This window comes from Rhinolophus sinicus, linkage group LG02 (assembly GCF_036562045.2).
Source record: "Rhinolophus sinicus isolate RSC01 linkage group LG02, ASM3656204v1, whole genome shotgun sequence".
Lineage (NCBI taxonomy): Eukaryota > Metazoa > Chordata > Mammalia > Chiroptera > Rhinolophidae > Rhinolophus > Rhinolophus sinicus.
In genome coordinates this window covers 56,738,430-56,758,401 of record NC_133752.1, presented here as the reverse complement: position 1 = coordinate 56,758,401, position 19,972 = coordinate 56,738,430, and the positions used below count along the sequence as shown (strand labels likewise).

Sequence of the window (19,972 nt, the reverse complement as noted above, 5' to 3'; positions counted from 1 at the left end):
GAATAGCTGTTTTGTGTCTCTGCCCTTTCTACCAGTCTCAACGTGACTTCTTTTTACATCGTTATTTATAAAACTTCTGTTCAGCTAGGCTTCAGATGATTCTCCAGATTCATTGTTCTATAATTTAGTTGTTTTATAATTTTAATGTGTTCATAGAAGGAAGCAGGCACAGTGTTTATCTAGTCCACCATCTTGGATCTCCTCTCTTATTCCTCTACCGTTTTTGAAGCAATAAGGAATCCTGATCATTTAGCTCCTCTCATTACCCCACAAGAATCTTCTTTTGACCTCTACATCTACGTTAACTTATTTTTGCATCTTCAGTTTGTTCCATTCTTGATATTATACAGCAAGGTTTTTTGCTTCACTATTTTGTTTCATAATCACAAATAATTATTAGAAATACATATTCCTAGACTGTCCCTCGATCTGGAAGGACTTGGGAATTTGTATTTTAAACGAACTCTCTAGGTGATTCTGAAATACACTACAATTTGAGAAACATGATTATAGATCATGGGCTTAGTAGATATAAGTTGTCAAAATGCACCCATCTTCATTTTCCATGTCACTACCCAGGCAGGTACTATGTGTTGCATTCTTTTCTGTTTATGGTCCCTAAAAGGTACTGATTATGATTATCTTCAGTTTTTGCTTTCATGTCTGAATTTTGATAAAAAATAGAAAAGAAAACAATTTTCACAGGTGAAATTTTAAAGAATTGTATTTTTAGAGTGAAGACAGACTTTTTGTGTTTATTAAAAATAATACATGCTGTTGGGGAGGGGAAATGGTATGATCTCTGTCAACGGGTTCAACTTTTCAGTTATTAAAAAAATAAGTTCTGAGGATTTAATGTATAACATGGTGACTAGTTAATAATATGGTATTGTACACTTGAAAGTTACTGAGAATAAATCTTAAGCATTCTTAGCACAAGAATCAAAGAGGTTACCTATGTGAAGTGATGGATGTGTTTCTTATCTTTATCTTGGTAATCATTCCACAATGTATATATGTATTAAGTCATCATGTTGTACACTTTAATTATATACAATTATATTTGCATATATATAATACAATAATTATATATATGTATATACACAATATATAAAATTATTCCAAATTATTCCTCAATAAGGTTAACACACACACACACACACACACACGCATAATTGAAACTACAGATAAAAGTATAAGGAAGAAAGTAAAAATCACCTAGAATCCTAGAACTCTGAGACAATTAGCCTTACCCACTGAGTGGCCATCCCTTCCTATATTTCTTTGTGCACACAAACACACAAAAGATGGTAATATCATACTCTGTTTTTATTGTAGACATATTTAAAAAACAACATGATTTAGTGTGTTGTTTTGCTTTTGTGTTTTTCTGCCTTCCCTTTCTCTTTTCTGCATCTCTCTCCCTAACACACTAACTAGGTTATTGTTGTTAATGGCTTGGTATTTACATACCTTTCTCCCTGATCATATGATCATACATACCACATAGTTAAATAAGGATGTGTAATTCTTTTACAAAAATGGGTTATAGATATACATTTTGGGGCATCTTGCATTTTTCACTTAATATATATTATAGAACTTCCTCCATTCAGCTGGTATAAATTTAACTCATTCTATTTAATGTGTGAATAATAATCACTTATTCAATCATTCCTCTATAGCTGGTAAATTTGTCTTTATCTGTTTGTCATTGTAAACAGCCTTGCACATAAATCTGTAGGTACTAGGCCTTCTATTTTTATGAAATAAATTCCCACTAGTGGGATTCTAGGATAAAAGATATGTATACTGTAAATTTTAATAAAGACTGTTAGTTAGAATGAGTTCTGAAAAAGCAAAGACAGTCATATTTTCACCAAAATTGAATGAAAGTACCCTTTACCCTTATCTACATCAGCGATATGTAGAATCACTTAAAAACATTTTGCCAATATGATAAGTGCAAGATAATATTACATTTTGGGTTGAACTTGTATTTCTTTGACTACTGCATTTTTAAAATCCTTTTATTTCCTTGAGTTTAAGACTTTTCCTAAAAATATTTATTAGTCATTTTAATTTTTTATTCTTTGAATTCCTTTGTCATATTTATTTCTATTTTTATTGAGTTGGTTGTCATTTTGTTATCATTTTGCAAGAACTTTTCTGTATTGCAGGTATTAATCTTTTTTCTAATGTTCTTCATAATATTCTGTTGATATCTTTTATATTTTTATATAGTTCAGTTTCTATCTTTATTTTATACTTTTCAATTTTTTTCCTAAATGAGAGTATGAATATATATAAATTATTAGAATTTTCAAAAATTTACATATATTTCTTATGTTTAAACTTTTAAATTATAAGGGCTTAATTTTGTATATGTTTGTAGATTATTCTTTCATGTTCTTATAGGTAGTCTGACATTAAAATGTATTATTAATATGTTTTTCTATTCATTTCTGGCTTAAACATTCTGACACTTAAATTACAACCTGGGATACTTCAACAATTTAACATTTAAATTTTTTCAATTTTGAAGTTTTAAAAAATTTTAGTATCACCTTATGTTTTCTTTAATCTCTTTCACTCCCTGCTCCTAGCACCCCACATATAGGGCCTTCTCAATGCCCTCCTTCTAACCTTTTACTCCCTCCCAATAACTTCTACTGAGGAAGAGAAACACTCCTGACACATTTGTCAGACACACTACTAAGAAAAAGATAATGATAACAAGATCAAAGAAAAATGGTATGCAAGGATGACTCTAGTAAGATTTAGAGTGAGAAGGGAAAGCAAAAAGGAAGGGAGTACACAGGTCAATGCTTAACAATTCCTGGTAACTTCCATGAATTCTCCAGGGCTTTGATCACCATTCAGATAATTGAATGTTTGGCCAAAATGCAATCTCTTTCATATTATAAACTCTTCTAAGAGCCATTATTCTTTGGTCCTTCTAAAATACCCTCCCCTCACTCACTTCTTCCTTCTCTCCCTTTCTTCCACAGAATGAGGGAAACTGCTCTTCTGCCTTCCCAGTGGGCAGAAATCTATAACCCACTAGAGTCATGTAAAAAGAGTAATCAAGCTTGCTTACCTCCTGTTGCAAAAATAAAGTAAAGTGCAAAATCCTGGGCACTGTTTTCAATCTGTCAGTGGAAAAAAAATGAACAGACATGAATTCTTTGTTCTCATATGATGTTTTCTAAGCCAACCATGAGCAAACTATGTATCCATTTCCTCACTTTCAGACATAAAACGTCTACTGCCTGAGAATAATGTAATTTCTCAGGGCACAATTAATAAAAGGTGTCATACATAGAAAATAATTCTTTAGAACTTAATATTTAATTCAGATTTACATGTTCATAGGTCTTTTTTGGAAGAGAACATTTATGTGTTAACAGTTAAATTATATACAAGATATTTACAGCTCAGTTCAGTGATAAAGATTACCTTAAATTTTTGGAGAAGTTGCTTTATTACTTCTTCAGTTTTCATGTTACTGTTTATTCTGACCTTAGTTTCTGATCCAAAGGCTGGAGTGAAAATTGATGTCTAAAAACAATTTGAAAAAAAAAAAAGATTGTCTTATAAGTCCTTAAAATTACATAAAACTAACAACAGCCAATATCTTGAAACTGGCCTTCTTTGGGCAATCAATCAATAATCAATCAATCAATCAATCCAGAGTCACCAGTTTAAAAAAAGTGTTTTATTTTATGCTTTCTTTGCTATTGTTGAAATATTATGTCTACTTTTTAAGCAGCCTTATATTGTTTCTAGAATAAGTTAGGTAAAATATTGAGATGTTAAAAACACTTTCACTAGATAATCACACCATTCTTCAGTATAGTTTAAGATTTCAAAATAAGTTAACTATTGTAACTAAACACAAATAAAACATAATGAGAATAGGCGTTTTCAAACTCACATGCCATGTCTTCCTTCTGCTTGGAAATAATTATTCTAAATTGTTTTTAGTTTGAACCATGTATAATTTATGACACTCAAAGGAACTATGACTCCATGTGATCATGAAAAAGGAAAAACATTCTCAATCGTTAGGTAGCAGAATGTAAGAAGAATGGAATGAAATGTATATTTTAAAATATAGCAGGACATTAAGTAAAGGTTTAGTTCCATATATCTAATTTATGTCTGTGATCTCCAAGTGCTCCAAGACTGAAGAAATGGGGTGGGTTCAGAAATCATGGAGATGAGTGGGTTTTGGGGTGGCTTAATGGAATCTTAGATAGATAAGCTCTATACTGGGAGATCAGTAAATAAACATTAAAGTATATATATATCCATGGAATTTGCGTAAGTAAAACTCTGGATATGAAAATAAGTTTTCAGAAGATATAGGGAGAATGTTTGGAATAAACTTTTATTAAGTATGAGAAAATTCCGTGTTTGTGGCCATTGTAAGGCATGGATGGATGAGTCACTGGGACACTTAGGAGCAGTGCTTATGAGTTCTGTGGCGCCCTGGAGAAACGTATGTGCCTGCGGCACTAAGGTGAGGGTATGTTAAGGCGGTTTGATATCTTCGTGGAGTTTGGCAATAGCACTAGATTAGGATTCAGGAGACCTAGACTCTAGGTCTACTAAGTCCAACTTTGTCAACTGATTTGACGTTGAGACCTGAAGTGGCCTCAGTGATTTCATTTATAACAGAGTAGGACTAGAGACCCAAGAGACCTTCTAACGTGCCAACATACAATGAATTTGGAATCATGTTTTTCAGAATTTTATTTTCAAATGAAATTCTTAATATCTGTTTGGTTGGCCAAAACACATAATAGAACCCTGTTATAAGATTATTTCTTACTGCATGGATAGACATATACCACAGATCAAGTCATATTCACAATTTTTCTATAAATGTCACAACCTAAGCCTCTAAGCCTTAATATCCACAGCCTAACAATATTGCAATTATCAATAAATTTCACAATATAAAAACATTAAAACCTATACCAATTTAAGTTTCTATATGCTCATAATTGCATACCTATTGATAGAGTATTTTGGGTTTGGGGTTTTCTTTAGTTTTCTTTTTTGCTAGTTACTAAATTGCAGTGAATGACATTTGTATGAAATATCTGTACTATAAGCTTGATCTCTTTCAAGCAACAAAAATAAGGCTAATGTAAATTGAGTTCTTCTTTTGTGCCATCCACCGTGCTTATCTCACTTTATTTCATTTAATCCCATCAATAATTTTGTAAAGTAGGAAGGATGAAGGAACTAGGGCTAAGAAATTGAGTACATTTTTAACTTTGCTCCACAAGAATTTGAAATCAGGTCATCAAGCTGTAGCCCTGAAATACTGAACCATTTAACCACAATGCTGTGCTGCCGACTTAGTGCCAACTTTGTTCTTAGCACAGGGGACCCCGTCTGGAAGACACCCATTTGGACAATGTGGCTTTCACAGCCTTCCTTAGCACAAATAACCCCTCAAGCTGACCGCACACAGCAGAATGCTGAGAAGAAACCAGGACAATTGTAGTCGCACATCTGTGTGGGGCAGGAGGTGAGGGGAGGTTGCCAATGTTACTTTATGGCCAGGAGGGTAATTCTTGACCCAGAAAAATGTCTAATTTGAACAAAGAATTTAGAAGGGAGGTTTGTCCCTAGCAGTCACCAAAGACACAATATTGGTACCCTTACAAGGGTTGTAAAAGAAGGAATAAGGTAAAAAAAAGCTCTACAGGAAAAACCTTAAGATAAATGAGTTAATATTTTGTATTAAAGGGCTTAGAGTGGTGCCTGGCATAGAGTAAGTGCTTTTAAAATAGGTATTCAATGAATGGATGAATGATTGCTAAAGTACATGACATGAAAAATATTTGTTTTAGAAAAATAATGTATTTTCTACCTTCAGCAAAGTAGTATCTTAAAAACACTATGGAAAGGCACATGTAAATTTAACACATATTAAGTGAAGAATCAGAATGCAAATTATATCTAAACTACAACTGTACTTATATAAAAACTGTACTAACGTATATATGCTGCGGGTGCCAAAAAAATGTATGCAAGTGGACACTTCGGTCAACGTTGCTCAAGCTGTAGTTCGCCATAATCAGAAGTGTCTGGACGCTGATGGTAACCACTTTGAGCACCTCTTGTAGTTGCAGAAGTCAAACATGACTTGTATTCATCTTTTGCTATCAGTATATATTATTACAATTTTAATACAGTTTTCCTTTCTTAAAATGTGTACACTTTTTTTGGCACCCTCTGTATATATAAGAACTGGAAGGGAACATGGCAAAATGAGAAATTTGATTTATTGGAATAAATAGAACAGTGGCTGACTTTTTCCTTTTATTTAAATGTTAATGTTCAAATGTAGAACCAATCTCTGTTGTAGCACTTACATTATTCTAATGACATCTGTCGATATGCAGGTTTCTTTGCTCATGTCCTGAGCTCACTGCTGGCAGATGCATCAACTGACTCATTTTTGTGTTACTACTACTTGGCACAGGACCTGCCACTTAGGTAGGGTTCAACCATCACTGTGGCTAAGAATTTGGGTTCTGGAGTCAGATAAAACTGGGCTCAAGGGCAAAGTTGCTACTTAAAAGCAGTGTGACCTAAGACAAATTGCTTAACCTCTGTGAACCTCAGCTTACTCATATGTAAAATAGGGGAAATAATGGTACCTACTTCATAGCATTGTTTAAGTGATTAATGAGGAAATTCACCAAGAATTGATTTAAAACAGGTAGTTTAACACCTAACACATCGAGCGTACCCAATAAATATTAAATATACTACTACTATTGTAATTATTACTATTTTAATTGTAGGTTGAATTGAATGGTATTATTAGCATAATAGACAACACTATTTTAAACGATAGCAGTGGAATCGTAACTCACTTCATGGTTATAAAAGTGTCCATTAATAGAGGCCCTATGGTCCTGTCTGATTTTTCTGTCCATCATTACATGCTTCGTCCTTTTTCTCACCAGGGTTGCTTCACTCATGGTTCTATAGAGCAAGGGGGATTCTGGCTCTTCATCTGTATGAGGCTTCAGAGTGCTGTTGTGATAAGATAAATAATCTGGGAAGAATAAATGTGATAAATCCATATCATTTAGCCGCCCAGCTGTTTGCATCCTGAGAGGATTTGTATGTGTATTTAATAAGTAAATATATAGCTAAGCAATGGACTCTAATTTTTAAACAGCGACTCAATAGCAGTTCTTATGTAAGAATAGGGCCCTCTGGTGGCGTTTGTGTTCCATTTCACCTGGGGATTCTAAATAATTTTCCATTGTATTTAGAGTATCATTAAATAGGCATGAGATATTTCATCTTTCTCTAGCACTAGTGCTTAAATGCAAGTAGATTTTTATGGTACCTTTGGTGTCAAAATGTTGGGATGCCCCTGGGTTTAGAGGAGTATTTTCAAGGGGCTAAGGAAGCATCCTTATATACAAGATGTTAAGAGAACATACGATAAAGAAAAGGGAATCCTGAAAGGATCATCATGTTTGTTATAGAATCTAGGTTGTTACGGTGACAGCAGAGGAAGCTGAACTGAAAATGGTTTGAAAAATAAATAGCTAGACATTGAAAGTTGTTGATAGATTCATAATGGTGATGCCAATAGGAACACTTGTCCGAGGCCAGCTTGGTAATATCACCCTCCCCCCTCCCCAGGGACATGAATCTGCCCCCGGCCTCAGTCATCAGCTCCTCCTTGGATATCTATATATTATATGAAAAACAAAATACATGTAAAATAGATATCAAGCCTGACAGTAGAGTCTCAGTAAATGACAGCTATTATAATAATATAATTACGATCACATCATCATTATTATTATGACTACCGATGTCACATGTCATAAGAGCTGGCATTTTCCTTCCATTGGTTTGCCAAGTTTGATATGAACTCATTTGATGTTCAAGTAGATTTCTCTCTTTTTAAAATAAATGCTTGAAACAACTGCATCAAATATAAATAGTGACACAATTATATCTGCCTCTTCCTGAGAAGCAGTATTATGTAAGTATGAACTAACTAAAATATTCAACTTCTAAAAACACGTGGAGTTTAGTTTGAGAGGCATGGCGTAACAGAAAAAGCTTCTGAGTATAACAAATGATACTAATCCTTGGGGAAAGTAATTTTTAATGGACACAATTTTATTCAAATGGACACAGACTTTATTCAAACCATTAGCTCTCCCTAATCTAATAAATCTAAGTGACTTGATGTAAGTTTTAGAAATCATCATATTTTTATATAGTAAAATAAGGTCTTAAACATCATGCCAGAACTATACCAACGTAAGTTAATATGCTCCTAAGAGGCTTTTTAAAACTATATGAAATAAGAGTTTATTATGTAGCAGTGTGTGAAATGTAAAATTTCCACGAAACATTTATGATTCATGCTTTAAATCTCCTCATTAATAACAGTTTGACACTGACCTTCCTGAGAAGTCATTGCTTGAGACACTGGAATCTGGGTCCTTTCCAGTTCACTAATATGATAAAGATCATCAAATTCCCCCCAGCGTGTCATTCCCCTGAAAAATAATATATCTTGTAAGTGACATTAATTCCATTTATAATGTGGTCTATGATAATTTTCAGATTTACAGCATATATATTAATACTGTGCGCCTCTATAGGTAGACATATCACTCTAATTTATAACAATTTTATTAAAATAATATTTATACTAGAGTGGGTCAGCATGAGTTTTAAATACATCCTTATTTTGAGCATATCTTGACACAATAATTCAGTTACACTGAAACTCAAGGTTATACAGATCTTGTAAAATACATGTGTAAATGGAATTAGTAGAAACCAACATAATCCATTGTTATACAGATATCTTAAAATGTTCCTTAGAGAATTCAGATACAAGTCTTCCTTCCACCAACATGCATTGAATTCCTGTTGTATTCAAAGCATTGTTAGGTAGTGTGGCTCCAAATTAAGATAGAGTGCCTATCTTTAGAGCTCTTAACTATTATGAAGAATGCAATTTACAAAGTAAGAAAGTGTATGGAAATGTCTTTCCTAGAAAACTACAATTTACATAGGATACTAACAATTTTCAACACATTCTAATGCCCAGAATACATAAAACTGTGCAACTGCTTATTTTTATCACTTGGGCCAATACTCACCTTTATTATGTTTATCTGGCCTTAGATAAGTTACTTATAATCTCTATGCTTTAGCATCCTTATCTTACAATGGAGATGGTAACAGTGTGAGTTAGGATGAGGTTGTTGAGAAGACTGAGTTAATTTGTGTAAAATTCTTAAAACAGTGCCCAACGCATAGTAAGCACCCAATATGTGTTAAAAATTATCATGATCATCCTCATCTTCAATGTCATCCTCGTAACAATCATCATCATCTGTATCCATTTCATGATGGGCCAAGAACCATTAGGGATCTAAGATATTCCTGGATAGCTCTAGGTTAATAGGTACTATTACTGATGGGACCAGTCTTAGTTCTACTAAATATCTCTTCCATAATGTCTGTTTCCTTATGACCAAAAAAATATTCGCCCATAGGGAATTTGTGGCATGAATTCTGGTGGCAACAAAAAAATGTTTATTAATACTAGCGGTGGTAAATATGAATAACCGTGATCCTTTTCTCCCTTCATCTTTCAATTATTTTTAATTCGTTTTAAAACTTTTACATTACTTGACCCTCACAATAGCCTTATGAAAGAGATAGGGCAATCCTAATATATTTGTTAATTAATTTCCCAGTGAACTCTACTATCTGGAATATAGCCAGTCAAAACAAATGTCATAATGTCCAAGAACTATAAGTAATAAATTTAACTAAAAGGAGAAGTTTTTAGGCCCTGACTCAGGATGTAGTTTTTCTTAGGGTAGATGAAATTATCCATTTTCCCCAACATATAGAAGATTAATAAACAAAAGGAGGCAGATATAGAAAGAGGGTTAACGATGGGAAAGACAGAATACCAAAGAAAAGCAGAAACTAAAAAGACAAAGGAACCTGATGCTATTTCGTATGGGAGACATGAGAATGCCGAAGCGGCCAGAGCAGTGATGTAGTATAAATTCTTAGAAACCCCGGAAGACTTGGCACTGTCCTCACTTTCTTACAGCTTAGGGGTGTCACACAAATACAGGGAGACCAATGTGGTTCAATATATGAAGTGTTTATCCCTTTTTCCTCCCTCCTATCTTAGGAGATTACACCAATTTTGTTGTGTCATTTGAAGTATCACTGCATACAACTGTGCACATGACTAAACTTGAGGGCAGTTACCCAGAGTGTTCCAAAGGAAATTGGTTAGAACTTATATAATATCTAATAGTTTAACTTGCTCAAGTGCGAGACTATCTGCATTATTCTGACCAAGCTCCAGGATGTATATCATTAGCAAATTTAAACTGTGGGGAGGTTTTCTAATGAGTTGCAGAAGAAAAAGGAAATAGAAATTTGACAGACAGATAGAATGAGGACATTTCTCCACCCATATTGTAAGAAAGAAGAAACACTATTAATATTATTCAAATGTACACCTGTCCAGTTTCTGCTCTTTATTTCATTCTGCCATGACTTGTCCAAAACATGCCAAAGCTGATTTTGGAAAGATATTAAAAACAGAAATGAAAACTGGCACACACACACACAAAAATAACCTCAATAAAGCTGTGGTGTTTTTTTAAATGAAAGGTTTTCAAAAGAAAATAGTTAGACCAGATATGAGAGATCAATGTACTGCACATAGAATTGAATCCATAAAGGATAACAAATGATCACAGATCAAAATGATTTATTTTTGAGTTTCTACCATTCCCATTAAGCTGACTTAGTGTAACTCACTTCAAAGATAATTAAGACAAACTAGCACGACAAACTGATGATTCTCTCAAAGGGTGAAGTGAAAGACACAAGATGGCAGCCCTTCTTGCAGCTGAGTAAAAATTTCCACTCCCTTTACTCCACATCCACCCTCTGAGATATAAAATCTATGATCCTGTGAGAACAGATATGTAAGTTGTGCCCATAGAAACCCAGTATGGGAAAGGGAATCTGAGAGATGTTTTACAGAGTGAGGGAATAGTCCATTTCTTTACACTATTTCATTTGAGGCAGAATTTAAATCAATGCTACCTTAGGGGTGGTGACCAGAGTGAGGGTGTCTAGGATTGGACTGAAACAAAGACCAGTACCTTAGGTGGCTATGCACCCCACTAGGAAATCAAAGGCCCTGGGACAGCCATTCCAAATCATGCTGTACCTTCTTGCTCAATGTCTAGCTGGTTCCTACAAAGGATTCTTGAGTAATTAATCATGAATGAATCTAATATTGCGTGTGTGTGTGTGTGTGTGTGTGTGTGTGTGTGTGTGTGTAAGAGAGAGGAATGGGATCTTTTTTTTCTGACAATTCTTACCCACCAGAAAGATCTGATACACTGCAAGAGTGCCCTCAGACATTCTCCCCTAAGTCTTGTTATTATGGTAAAGGACAAAGACCATTTTCTAGGGAATTCTTTCTCAACTTGAATTCCTGTTTGACTCACAGCAATATTCTGATAAACAATGAAAAATGCAAATGGAGTCCTTGGGAGGTACTTTGTGAGGATATTAATCTGCCACATTATGTGAAGAGGCATCATTATTGCCTTGTTCGGGATTTCTAGGAACAAGTTTCTTAAATTTTTATTTGAGAAAAAAAAAATTGGGATAGCCATTCAAAATAAAAATGGCTTAATGTGAGAATACAAACATCTTACTACATCTCCTTGACATCTTCCCATTATGTTCCACACTTATCAAGTTTTCATGAATCAAATAATTAAAATGCATCAAAAGGAGCTGGTGGCTCAGAGAACTTTGAAATTAATCCTTAGGTAACAGAAAGAATGATAGATAATTTTTTCAAATCATATCTTATACAGTTTTCCAAAAGCAGGGCCCATGAGTAGTTTCTCCTTTTAAATGATGCTCCTTCTCATTTAAAATCTCTAGTAGCTGAAGGTGAGGGATACAGGGCATCATCAAGCTGCCTAAGCCTGTGGTCTCACTTCCACTCTTCCATAAGTCCTGGACCCTTTGCCAATTAGCAATTGTTAGTTTGGATGGGAGATTAGTCAGAAGTGGTAGATGGAGAGACAGTTCTTACAACAGAGCAGAGGTAATTTAACTACCAGGTTTCTGGGGACTTCATTAGATACTATATTGTGTGTCTCTTCTTGTGCCACGTACACTGCTGAGTACTGGGATAGCAAAGATGGAGAAGGCAGCTCTTCACCCTTGAGGAGCTTGCAGGCTAGAAGAGGAGATAGGTGCATAAACATGCAATTAATGGCATGCTCTGAAAGTGATATAGAAAAGTTGTCAGTACACCTAGTACAGAACTGAGAGGTCAGAAAAGGCTTTCTGGAGAATGCGTTACCTGATTTGAATCTTAAAGGACTGGTAGAAGAGAGTCAGGCAAATGGATGTTGAGAAGCAGGTAGACTTCCAAGCAGAGGGTCAGGAAAGTAATAAGCTGCACGGAATGCGTAAAGAATTACAAAATGTTCAGAATTGCTGGAGCATCATGTCTGAGAAAGATTGGCAAGGTGAAAATCATAGCAGGGCTTCCATGTTTTCTCCAAAGGAAAAGCAGAGCTTCCCTCAAAATGATTTCTGGTTTTCCTTGCTTATGGCCAAAGATCAGATTACAGAAATGGTCCTGGCAGCTCTCTCTCCATCATCTCTTCTGCTAGAACTCCAGCCCAACTAGTTATGGATGGGGGGATGGATGAAATGAAGGCTTGGTAACCTTTATGTATACATAAAAGGGAAATGAGTTGGAAATACAAGGACTAAAAAAGGAAGAGAAGAAGGGAGAGAGGGAGGATGAAAACAAAAAAAATTAATGCATATGATTGCTTCTGGGAATATTTATTAGTTTTTCTAAAAATTGTGAAGGGTAATGAAAAATCAGCCAACTTATATATTCAAGGTACAGTTGCAAACACCCAACGCAGAGAACTGTTTTGTACATTTATTGAGGTTCAAATACACTTTGAGGTACCCTGCTGAACAGGGTTAGGACAATCAGGTGGAACATAATTAAGTTTCCAGCAAGCAGGAAGAGCCCTTTGTTCCTAGAAGAGAAATTCAAATTTTATCTCCTTATTTTTGATGACCAGGCCAGGGCTACTGAAATCTTGCCTTCACATTTTGTCTTTTCCAAAGAAGAAATGCAGGCTTCCAAGAGAGAAGCAGTACAGCAGAAAGGTCAAGAGCACAGGCTCTGGACCTTGTAGATCTGAGGTTTGGTCCAGTTCTTCACATGGTAATTGGGGTTTTGCATGAGTTACCTAAACTTTCATAGCTCTGGTTTCTGCATACCTACTTCATATAGTTGCTGGGCAATTAAATGAGATTATATATAAGCATTTAACAGAGCTCCTATCTTTAAGCGTGCATACAAATAAAATAAATATGAAGATCATCTTCTAAAGAATTAAAAACACAAAAGAGCTTAATTACCTTTTGGAAAAGACATCTGGTGACTTCAACACCGTACAAGAAGGGATTTGTTTCTCGTCTTGTATTTTCAGTTGTATAGGCCGTTTTACTCCCCAGAAAATGTCCAACATTCCTTCAACAATTGGTGTCCCATCTTCAGTCTAGAGAAGAAACCAATCATCTCAAACATTGTTTCTGTATTATTTATAGAAAGTAAATATTTTAACTGAAGGTGTAGAAATTACGTCTGTAAGACATCTTAATAGATAAAAAAGTAAATTCCTAGGTAGGATTATTTGGCTTTTCAGTTTACCTATGAATTCATTCTATTTCTGAAATATTCTTTAGCTTTGACAACAGCTATAATGAGTGAAGTAAGTCATATTGATAATGACAAGCTCATCAGAAGGCACAGTATGCTAAAAATGCTTTCCGAACTCTGTGATTTTTCAGTTGTGGAAGTTTAATTCTCTAATTCTCTCTAACTTAAAATTAAAGTAGAATTAAAGATGGTACTAAGTTAGAAATCAGAAGAATAGCTGTTGAGAGATTTAGTGGCTCTTTCCACATTTCTGCATAGCAAACATTTAACTCACAAAGTTATTATGCAGAAGAGTAAAATAATGTATGTAACAACAGTGTATGTAACAAATATAAAACAGAAATTATAGTCTTGAAAAAAATCAGTAACATTTGAATACTTTCTTTCAAGTTGGAAATATTATAACAAAAGAAGGAAACTCCATGCAAACGAAGAAAAATTAGCAAACATATATTGAACACTTATTCAGTGGATGTAAATATTAATACCAAAGCACATTCCCATAGAACTTATTTTGTAATGTATTTTTCTCTCACATATGTAAAGCTCTTTCTGTTATTAAAGTAATGTGTTATCATTATAGGCAATTTGGAAAATATAGAAACTAAGAAGAGTCCTATTCCAACCATCCAATAACTATTGTTATCATGAAAAATAAATTATTAAAAAACATAAATGACTCAATTCTTATTTGAGAGTGTAATAAATACTCCAGACTCTGGTATCAGACAGACCTGTCTTTGAACCCTGGCTCTGCTACTTCCTAGCTGTGTGACCTGGGACAAGTGACTGAACACATTTAAACCTGGGCTGCTTCTTCTAAAGAATTAACATCATAGTACCTAATTCCTAGGACCGGTATGTAATACATGCTCAATGGATGTTATTGCTTATTATTTCTTTGGCAGATAAACCTGCTTTGGAGCCACCTGAAACAAAGTTTTGCTTTTTCTACCACCTTTGAGATCACATTTCAGATTACTGAGAAGTCAGGTTATCAATCAGTTGTTTTTAACACCCAAACGTAATTTGCTCTTTGAAATGTCAGTACATGATGCAGATACTACGTTTCAATTATTGATGTATAACAACCTCCATGTCTAGTGATACTTTAATTAATCTCTTATATCAAAAATTCAAAGAATAACTGCTCTTCTGAGGATACCTAATTCTTGCTTTCAAGAAGAAATAGTCCAACTATTATTAGAGAATACTATGTTTTGTCATGTAAGGAATATCAGAATATTTTCTAATTTCAGAAAACATTTCTTTAGAGATTAACTAAATAATTATCCCTGGAGGCTTATTTACACTTATTTAATTTCATTGTCCCAATTCTTAGACCTCTTCTCTTCTGGATCTACACCAATATCCTTGGTGATCTTACGGAGCCTTAGGTGCCATCCCTAAACAAAAAGCTCCCAATTTTATGTCTCCAGCCCAAACCTCCCCGCTGAACTGCAGTTGTCAAACCATTTACTTGACATCAAACTTAATTTGTTTCTAACTAACTCTTGATAATGCTTCCATAACTATTTTCCTTTCCCAGTCTTCTCCCTCTTGGTAAATAGCACCACCCTCCTTCCAGTTGCTCAGGCCAAGAATTTTATAGTCACTGTTAGTCTGTCTTTCATACTCAACATCCGATGCATTAGCAAATCCCATTAGCTCCACCTTGAAAACAATCCCTAACATGGCCACATTTGCCACATCCATTACCTTGGTTCTGGTCCATGCCATTGTTAGCCTGAGTTATTGTAATAGTTTTTTTCTGATCTGCCTCATTCTTCTCTTGTCCCTTCATATATTCCCAGTGGTTAGAGAGATCCTTTTTAGAATGAATCCTTTTAGAAAATGTCACTGTTCCAGTCAAAATTCCACAGTGGCTTCCCATCTCATTCCAAGTACAAGCTAAAGTCCTTACAATGATTTGCAAGACCCTACACACTCTGGTGCCTTCCCCTTGTCAGTTATCTCTCTTGCTTTACTGTCTACTAATTCCCATTCTCATAAGGTTCCTGCCACACTGGCTTTGCACTCTACCTCGTTACACCAGCCAGCCTCAGAACCTTCCTTCAGGTTGCTGTCTCTGCCAGAATGTGTGTCCCCCAGACTTCTGCAAAGTTTGCTCCCTTACATCTTTCAGAGTCTTTGGTCAAATGTTCCTCTTCCTCCACCCCACTTAGGTTCCTGAGCCGCTTCCTCGCTTTGCTGATTACCATCTGACATACTATACATTTTACTTCTGTTTCTTGTCCATCTACTAGAATGTAAGCAACACAAAGGTAGCACATTCTGTTTCATTCTTTCATTCTGTATCTCCAGTTTTTAGAATAGGGAGTGGCACCTAGTAGACAATAAATATTTGCTTATTTAATTAATCAGAGGTTAAGAAAGCTACATGTTATCCTCCATGGGCTTCCCCTTTTACAGTGTCTGTCATTGTCACTAAATCAGAAGATTTAGATAGTCCCAGATTCTACTTTATCGACCAGTGAGTAAAGAGGCACAGACTAAACAATCTGATATTCTCACTGTATACTTTACTTCAGATAATTTTTTAAAATTATAAAAGATGAGACTTCATTTAAAAAATTAAATGACTTTTATGTTGTAAATTGAGGACTGATTCACAGATTTGGAAAGGACATGCCTCAACTTACAGATTCATAACATAAAAATTCAAATACTTTCCTTAATAAAATAAATTTCTCAACATTGTGGATTTTGTGGAAACTATTGAATTAAAACATAAATCATCATTTCCTTCAAGTGTTGATCTTTTCCTAAATTTTATACTTTTACCATTACACATATTAAAGATCTAAGATATAAGACACTATTAAAATAATTTAAAATTTGGTCCATTTTTAATAAAGGGATCAGTTATTCTTCTGTATATTATTACATTTGGGAAGGTAATTGAAATATTCAATTGAACTAAATCATTTAAGTTCACTACTAAAGGCCAAAACAGTTTGTAAATTTCCTTTTGTCCCAACTGCAGATTTAAGCCAAATCATGGTGGCCTAAAGTCAATGCTGTACCATCAAATTTGAAGATTTAAAACAGAAAGTTACAAAATTATGATGTTCCCTGGGACCAGGAAGATATTGTAAAGATGGGAAGTGAGCTCTATTAGATTACAAGACTGAGTGGACAGACCTATGGAGAATGAGGCATTCAAATGAAAGAAAGAAAAGAAAGAAAAAGATAGGAAGGAAGGAAAGGAAAAAGGAAGGAAGGGAGAATAGAAGGAAGGAAGAAGGAATGATCTGAGGCCAGTATGTACAGTAGCCTGTCAGTTGCATTTAACAGTTTAAAATGTTTTATTACTATGACATAGTACATGTTCATTTTAACATCCATTCACTTTAGTAAGCAAATCGAACTATGTTACAGATATGTCATGATTTATTCAAATACTCTCCATTTGATAGAGACTCAAGATATCTTCAAATGTTTTCCATTACAAATGGTATTGACATGAATATTCTTCTAAATACAACCTGGTGCATTTGTAAGAAAATATCAGGATAAATTTCTAGTGGAATTGTTCAAAAGATATTAACACACTGTCTTTAAAGTAGAAAGCAAGTATATCATTGAAGTTATTTTTAAATGCTTTCTTATCCTCCCCTGCCCCAAAATGCTTGGAAAGTCACAGATGTTTCAGGACTGGGATTTTGTGATACACTTTTTTAAAAACTCATGATCAAGTTAAAGGTTCATCTGTTTCTCTGAGACCATTTATGCTGCTGGCTTATGGACTCCCACTCATTCTGACTCCTGTGTACTTCATGGAATTATTTTTCCGTGAATTAACTATGTTGCATTTCTCTGAGGGACTTACCTGTCCATATACAATATGCAGATTTGTCTGGTTCCCATAAAAAATGTTATAGGTCTTCAATAAAGAATTAAGTTGTTCCCTAAAAAAAAAAAAAAATACAGTTACAATCAGTCTTAGGCTCTTTAATGGTAAAGGTAATCATAGTGCTTTCAGTCCATAAAGATATGAGATAGAAAAAATGATTCAATGGAATCTTTATTGTTCTGTCATTTTATCTTAATGTAGGTCATTGAAAACTGAAGCTTTCTTCAGACATCAGTAAATGTTAAAGGTGCTAATTCATAAGTAAATAACCAAAGAAGGGAAAATGACTGAGGACAAAAGTGGTGAAGAGAGTATTCTGTAACAAGAGGCAGCCAGGAAATAGAAATTTGGTTACGTATTCCTGTTTTGTTTTGCAATATTTAACCAACCTAAGTTAAACATCTAGAACATGTCCTATGTTGTGCTCGCCACTGGAAATAGATCAAGGGTTCAGGGATGGTTTCTGCTCCTGAATCTCTCTCCGCTGTGTGGTAGGTGGGCTCTGGCAGGGGGAACAGAGTCTCCTGACATATTTTCATCCTTTCCTCTGTGCCACCACAGTTGGAAATGCTTATCCTACTTACTCTGTTGGTCTAAGTTATTGTCTCTCACCTGGATTATTACAACATTCTCCTAAAAGCCTCCCTGTACCTATTGTTTATTCTCAGTTATTTTAATGCACACCTGATCACAGTTCTCTTTTGTTCAAAACTCTCCAATATCTTTATATTATTAGAATGAATGTTAATATCCTTTCAAAGATTTCAAAGGCCAGATGTGATGTGGTCTGGTACACCTTGAATCTCATTTCCTACTTCACTCTCTTTCACTCACTGTACTCCAACCACTGGCCACCTTGGTGAACCTGGAACACTCCAGGCACACGCTCACCTCAGGGTCTTTATACTTGCTGATCCTTCTGCCCAGAATGCTCTTCCCCCATACTATCGCACAGTGAGCACATTCATTTTTTAAAAATATTTGCTCAAAAGTTATGTTCTCAAGGAGTCTTTCTTGACCTCCCAATCTGGAAGTTGGCCTTCTCTCAGCATTCATAGCTCACGTTCCTTATTACCTCTACCTCTTAGTCACCATCTAACCTTGTATATATTTTTCTAATATTCTTATAACATTTATCATATGTTCTTATGTATTACATATTCTTACTGTAAGATTATATAGTTTTATATTCTCTTATAATCTGTCTCTCCTACTAAACGGTAGTGCCATAGGTGTGTTTCTGTGTTTTGTTCACACTATATTCCATGTGCCTAGAAGAGGACCTGGCACATAGGAAGAACTCAACAAACAGTGGTTGAATGAAGTGATCAGAGGAATTTTTATTCCTAGCAAAACAAAACATATCAAACGAAGGAAAAACCTTTATATATATATATTATATATATATATGGTATTTACCTCAGGATCATATGTAATTATATATATATATATATATATATATATATATATATATACACAATATATTATATATGTGTATATATATATTACATATAGTATACACACACAAACACACACACACCCAGAGGGTGTCAAAAAATGTATACATATTTTAAGAAAGGATAAAACTATATTAAAATTATGCTGATGGTAACTATTTCACAATTGCAGAAGTCAAATGTGACTTGTATTCATCTTTTGTTATTGGTATATATTGAGTACTACAATTTTAATATAGTATTTTCCTTTCTTAAAATGTATATACATTTTTTGGCACCCTTTGTATGTATGTGTGTGTGTGTGTGTGTGTGTGTGTGTGTATTTTTTTTTATGAGGAGAAATCTTACTATATTAAATTACCAAATATATCAATCACTAAAATCTCTTTAGTCCTCAATATATGGCTTCCTCCCATAATGCTACTGGCTCCAAGAAGGAAGGAATTTTGATTTATTTTATTAGTTGCTATCTTCTTCCCAGTGTTTAGAGCAGAGACCTGCTCATAGTAGGCTCTTATTCAATAAATACTTATTGAATACTGAATGGTAGAATTAATGCATATTAATTTTTACATGTTTGATATCCTGTAAATATGTTTTTTCCATTTGACTTTTCTCACTTGCAATTTTTTACATGTATCTTTTCAAGGATCAATACACTCCACATAATCACCACATACAAAAATTATGCAGAATTCCTGCATGCTTTTGTTCCATTCTGCAACTGGGTTACTTTAGAATTTTAGTGTTAATGAATATTTCTATTCTAAGTATCATTGGGCACACTGATCTTGTTCCCTC

At 34.4% G+C, this 19,972-nt stretch overlaps 1 protein-coding gene across 4 annotated transcripts in view; it reads right to left on the bottom strand.

Annotated features, from left to right (window-relative positions):
• RASSF6 (Ras association domain family member 6) overlaps positions 1-19,972 on the bottom strand; it is a 58,290-nt gene that overhangs the window by 9,502 nt on the left and 28,816 nt on the right. For all 4 annotated transcript variants that reach the window (XM_019720835.2, XM_074324460.1, XM_074324461.1 and 1 more), the window contains 6 exons: positions 17,691-17,769; positions 13,537-13,676; positions 8,467-8,564; positions 6,903-7,087; positions 3,460-3,561; positions 3,101-3,152 (listed from right to left, as the gene is read on the bottom strand). In XM_019720835.2, the coding sequence (XP_019576394.2) occupies positions 3,101-3,152; positions 3,460-3,561; positions 6,903-7,087; positions 8,467-8,564; positions 13,537-13,676; positions 17,691-17,769 (656 nt within the window). The remainder of the gene's footprint in view (positions 1-3,100; positions 3,153-3,459; positions 3,562-6,902; positions 7,088-8,466; positions 8,565-13,536; positions 13,677-17,690; positions 17,770-19,972) is intronic.